The 5,446-nt window shown below is 35.4% G+C and overlaps 2 protein-coding genes across 2 annotated transcripts; one reads left to right on the plus strand and one right to left on the minus strand.

Moving 5' to 3' along the window:
- On the plus strand, positions 2,206-4,554 carry LOC104730958 (transcription factor ILR3). The gene is made up of 5 exons (XM_010450211.2): positions 2,206-2,588; positions 3,391-3,453; positions 3,641-3,718; positions 3,800-3,962; positions 4,039-4,554. The coding sequence occupies exons 1-5, from the start codon at positions 2,458-2,460 to the stop codon at positions 4,309-4,311; spliced, it is 708 nt and encodes a 235-aa protein (XP_010448513.1). The 5' UTR covers positions 2,206-2,457; the 3' UTR covers positions 4,312-4,554.
- LOC104730949 (probable galacturonosyltransferase 12) lies at positions 4,781-5,371 on the minus strand. The gene is made up of 2 exons (XM_010450200.2): positions 5,153-5,371; positions 4,781-5,065 (listed from the first exon to the last, which is right to left on the minus strand). Exons 1-2 carry the CDS (start codon positions 5,369-5,371, stop codon positions 4,781-4,783), a joined length of 504 nt encoding a protein of 167 aa, XP_010448502.1.

Here is a 5,446-nt window from a genome sequence, read left to right on the forward strand (position 1 = left end):
AAATGCTTTTAAAAAGTTTTTAAAAGCGTTTACAAGGTGTTTAAAAACCTTTTAAAAGCATTTACAAGCTTTTTAAAAACATTTACAAGGTTTTTAAAAGCGTTTACAATGTGTTTAAAAACCTTTTAAAAACCTTGTAAACACTTTTAAAAGTTTTTAAAAGTGTTTACAAGGTTTTTAAAAAGTATAAATTTCAATATTTTTGGCGGGAAAATTTTTTTTTGGCGGGAAAAAATAATTTTTTCGGGAAAAATTTTCGATTTTGGCGGGAAAATATTTTCGATTTTGATGACTGTACATTCTTACTGTCACTCAAAAAGGGTAATTTGGTCATTTTGTATATAAAGAGAGGTAGTTTTAAAAATGGTCAACATGAAGGGGTATTTTTAAAAAAATGTATGGAAAAAGGGGCATTTTTGAGAATGCCCCATTACAATATGGTAAATTAATTTTTAGAAATTTTTTTAAGGTTTGGGTTCTCTATTTTACATTTAAGATATATTTAGGAAATATATAAAAAATATTTAGATATTGAATAGAATACTTTTTAATTAATAAAAACCATAAATGATTTAATATAATAACTTCTTATTTTTTATTTTTTATTTTTTATTTTAGAAATTTTTTTTGGTCAACGCCGGAGTCAACACTGGTTTTCACCGGAATTAATCAATCAGTGTACCAGATTGTATGTCTATGGTGTTGAACACATGACGTCATATAGCTCATGCATGTGGCCATGTAATACATATACTTTGTGTAGTTGAATATACAATAGTATAGTTGGTATGTGTGACCATGTATTCACCTATATTTCATGTAGCTAGCCATCTTTTTTCCAAATTATTATGTTATATTGTTATGTATAGTTGTAGTGTTTAATTTGCTTCGTTAAACTTATCAATATAATCTGCCGTTTTCTCTCCTGTGTTCGAATATTTTTAAAGTTAGAAAATTAGAATTATGTAAACTTCTAATAAATATACCAGAGTGATCTATATATGTACTATACTAGTATTATATATCTTGATACGGAATATGCTGAAATCTTAAGGTATTTTCATGTATGGTTTGTACGGGAGGAAGCAGAAGAATGATATATCTCCTAGATCACGACCAAACGACCATCCAACCATGTTCTCGAATATTATCTGTTCGATCCAACGAACCTTATCACAGAAAAATATATTTTATGTCAATTTAATTTAAAATGCTAAACAAAAAGTTTAAATACTCATTTCTAATAAAAAAATTTGAAACAAAAAAATTTATCGATCGAAATCAGGTTAGTGGTGACAGGATGATAGGTATTACTTATTGCTATAATCGTCTAAACATACAGAAAGACAAATTCATTTTCTTTGGTTAAAAAGGGGTAATATGTTACCACTATACTACACGTTTACACCCATTTAGAGAAAATCAATTCCTAGAAGCCATGTGTTTGTCTCTCAAGTGCATATTATTACTTTTAAAAGCTGTAGTTATATCAATTTTATATTTTAGCGTTTAATACGAAAAATATGAAAACATATACAACTTTTAATTTACAAATAATTTAACTTTATTTTTTTGCAACATTTTTCAAATTTAAAATTTGATTTTGACACGGTAAAGATATTATAATGCATGTTCTGCTAAACTATATCATAATAGCATCCACCATGTTACCATGTTCAGTTACACGTTAGTCCGAAACATTGCCGTCGTCATCGATCACCATCGTTTTGATTTGTCGTAGAGATCGTCGCTGGCGAGTGGCGACTCTTCTCCGGACAAGCCTTTAGTGTTACGCGTTAAATAAACAGAAAAACAAAGATAAACTCAAAACATCAGAAATCTTGAAGTAATGTCTAATAGGAATACCATGAAAGTCATAAAAGCTTTGATTTAAATGACATAGTGTTGATCTAATAACAAAGAATCAGATTCCAACTACTAAATTACTACAGTACTAATCACGGAATGATGTCCACTAGGTGAAAATGCTCTGGAGTTTGTCTGGACCTCTGGTTAGTTAATTTTCAATTTTTTTTGTAAAAGAATATTAAATTTTGTTTAAATATATATGATGATGTAACACCTTTTTTTTTTTTTTTAAGGCCAGGGTATTTATTTATTACTCCATGAAATGAATTAAAAATAAAATAAAATAAAAAGAATTAAGAATGGGCCTTAAAAGCCCAAGAAAATAAAGAAGAGTGCGCGTGAAAACCACTCTAAAAATTGTGTTTTGCTCAGAGGATTCCAAGATTCCACAATTCGTCTCCTCTCCTCCAAACAGAAACAGTATTCTTTCTTCTTCTTCCACCACCAACGGCAGAAATCAATTTTTGGCTTTTAAGTTTTTCCACCTCTTCGGATCTTCTCTGATCACCACCGGGAAAATTCAATTCCCCCGGGGAATTTTACAAAAGCCCTCGCCGTCTTTTCACCGGTGGAAAAAAGCTTCAGGAGATGGTGTCGCCTGAAAACGCTAATTGGATATGCGACTTGATCGATGCTGATTACGGAAGTTTCACAATCCAAGGTCCTGGTTTCTCTTGGCCTGTTCAGCAACAACCTATTGGTGTTTCTTCTAATTCCAGGTTTTTTTTTTTTTAATTTACTCCTCTTTCATTTCTAAAACCGCTTTAAATTAGGGTTCCGATCTGTGTTTCTTAAGAAATTTAAAATCGATTCTGGTGAAATCAGTGTTATTTCTTGAACTTGGGTCTGTTCTGGTATGCGAAGTTGTGTCGTTAATTAAGGAAAGGGCTGATTTTGTTGTTGTTGTTGTTGTTAGTCTTTGAATTTGAGAGAAGAAACGAGAATTTTGAAGTGTAAAGTAGCATACTTTGGCTAAGTTTCAAGCTTGTGGGATTGTTTGAGTGAGGTATAGAGACTTTATTGTTAGTTCTTATTCATTGAAATTACTTATGTATGCTTAAATTTTGGGGGGGTTTTTAGCTTGTTTAGATGTCTCTCTACAAGTGTGTAAAAGAATGTTAAGTTAGGAAGCGTGGCTTCAGGAGAGGATATTTCCGATTTGGGGTTTGTTTTTATCTAAAGTCAACTGTGTGTGCCTGACATGTTTTTAGTGTAACTTCTGACATGTTGCTTGATTTGGGGATCGGTTGATCTATTTGGCTTTGTTAGGTGGGATTTAGATTCCCTTTTTTTTGGATAGGGCCTTCCAATATGAGTGGATGGTTTGACCTTACGATGTCAATATTAAGTAATGAATTCTTCTTCCTTGGGAGAGTGAGTAGTTGTAAGTTGATGCATAGTTGAATATAGACTTACAGAGCTTATCTTGGAAATAGTTATAATGAGTTCTGGTTATTTTCCATGCGATTGTTTGCATTGTGGTAATACTTAGTTGGTTCGATGTATTTCTTGTTGTTTCAGCGCTGGAGTTGATGTCTCTGCTGGAAACTCAGAAGCCAGCAAGGAACCTGGATCCAAAAAGAGGTAAGCTTTATTTCAAAAGACCTACTGAACCCGGAAATGATAGCAGTTTCCAGGATTTATCTTTTTGAGCAATCGCTATGCACTTGTTTATGGTTCTCTTGTTGTGGGGATATGTCTTGGCTCTCTTGACATATTTTGGTCATGACATGGTATAAAAAAGAGTAATCCTGGTCATTACTTGTCTCAGGGGGAGATGTGAATCATCCTCTGCCACTAGCTCAAAAGCATGTAGGGAGAAGCAGCGACGGGACAGGCTGAATGACAAGTAATTTTCTTCAATTTTGTATATCCTTCATATCCTCTTTAGGAAGAACCAAAACTTATACACTTTTTAAATGAATAACAGGTTTGTGGAATTGGGTACAATTTTGGAGCCTGGAAATCCTCCCAAAACAGACAAGGCTGCTATCTTGGTAGATGCTGTCCGCATGGTGACACAGCTACGGGGCGAGGCCCAGAAGCTGAAGGACTCCAATTCAAGTCTCCAGGACAAAATCAAAGAGTTGAAGGTGAAATTTGTAATCCTCCTTTCTTTACATAAAAGTGATCAAATGCTTACCTAGTTTCTGGAATATGTCAAATCAGACTGAGAAAAACGAGCTGCGAGATGAGAAACAGAGGCTGAAGACCGAGAAAGAAAAGCTGGAACAGCAGCTGAAGGCCATGAATGCTCCTCAACCAAGCTTTTTCCCAGCCCCACCTATGATGCCAACTGCTTTTGCTTCTGCGCAAGGCCAAGCTCCTGGAAACAAGATGGTGCCAATCATCAGTTACCCAGGAGTTGCCATGTGGCAGTTCATGCCTCCTGCTTCAGTCGATACTTCTCAGGATCATGTCCTTCGCCCACCTGTTGCTTAATCAAAGTTAAAATCATCAACCGGTTTGCTTCTTGCTTCCGCTGAAAAGAAAAGTCTCCATTTGTTTTGCTCTCCTCTTTCTCGGCTTTCTTAGTCTTATCGTTGATTTCGCTATATCGTGTTATCGTCGTAACTTGTTATCTGTTGAACAATGATATGACATTGTAAACTCCCAATTGCTACGTGCAATGTTATCTATATTCACATGTAAATTTAAGTAGAGTTTGGCAGATCGTCTCTCACTTTATGTGTTCTTACATTAATACATAGAATGGGTTTTACTTCCTCGCCATAAGAGTTTGAAAGTACAAAAAAATTAGAAACAGGAGAGACTGCAGAGACAGCAAAACATGATCCGGTAGAGCAGTGAAAACTCCATGGCAGAAAAGTGTGCTCCTATGTTTTGATCTGATCTTGTGAATCTCTTCTCTGGGATGCCAATGTAAAAATTGAGATTTGGTTTGTGGTTATCATGATGCTCTAATGTGACAGCTCTTGATGAACCTGTCAGAGGAATCAAGATACTTAGCCCAGAGAGGACGTAGATGTGGAAAAGCTATATCAAGCCAAGGCTTAGCTCTTCCATTGTAATGTACAACAGCCGCACTTTCAGCATCAGCAAAGCTCGTGGTCTCTTGGTATCCCAGACCGAGCATATGCCAGAACGGATCTATGGTCTGTACATGACCGTGGAAAGCTATCAACCCAGGAGGCAAAGTTCCCAGCTGCCACAAACTCAGGTCTGATTTTAAGTTCTGCAACATATAACATGAAAAATAGTCTCGAGTTTAAGTTGATTACTGCTTGGTAGAGATTGTTGAATAGTTAGTGTTTCCATTTACCTCATCAAGCCAGTGATAGTAAGTGGAGCTTATGTTAGTCTTTCTCCAAGCCGCTAAGTCGAAAACATTCATCCCGTAAGCCCAAGCGCATTCCTCTGGATCAAAGTTTCTGGCAATTGTTGGGTTTGAGAAGTTGAGGTAACTCTTGAACTTCTTTGACATCACAAACTTGTCTTCTCCTCTACATGTCTCCACTGCTCCATTTACTTTCCCATTCATGTCAATGTCCCAAAGAGGTGATAGATCAGTTTGGATTACAATGTCATCGTCTAGAAACACAACCTTGTTTAGGCT

Source organism: Camelina sativa, chromosome 2 (assembly GCF_000633955.1).
Source record: "Camelina sativa cultivar DH55 chromosome 2, Cs, whole genome shotgun sequence".
Classification (NCBI taxonomy): Eukaryota; Viridiplantae; Streptophyta; class Magnoliopsida; order Brassicales; family Brassicaceae; genus Camelina; species Camelina sativa.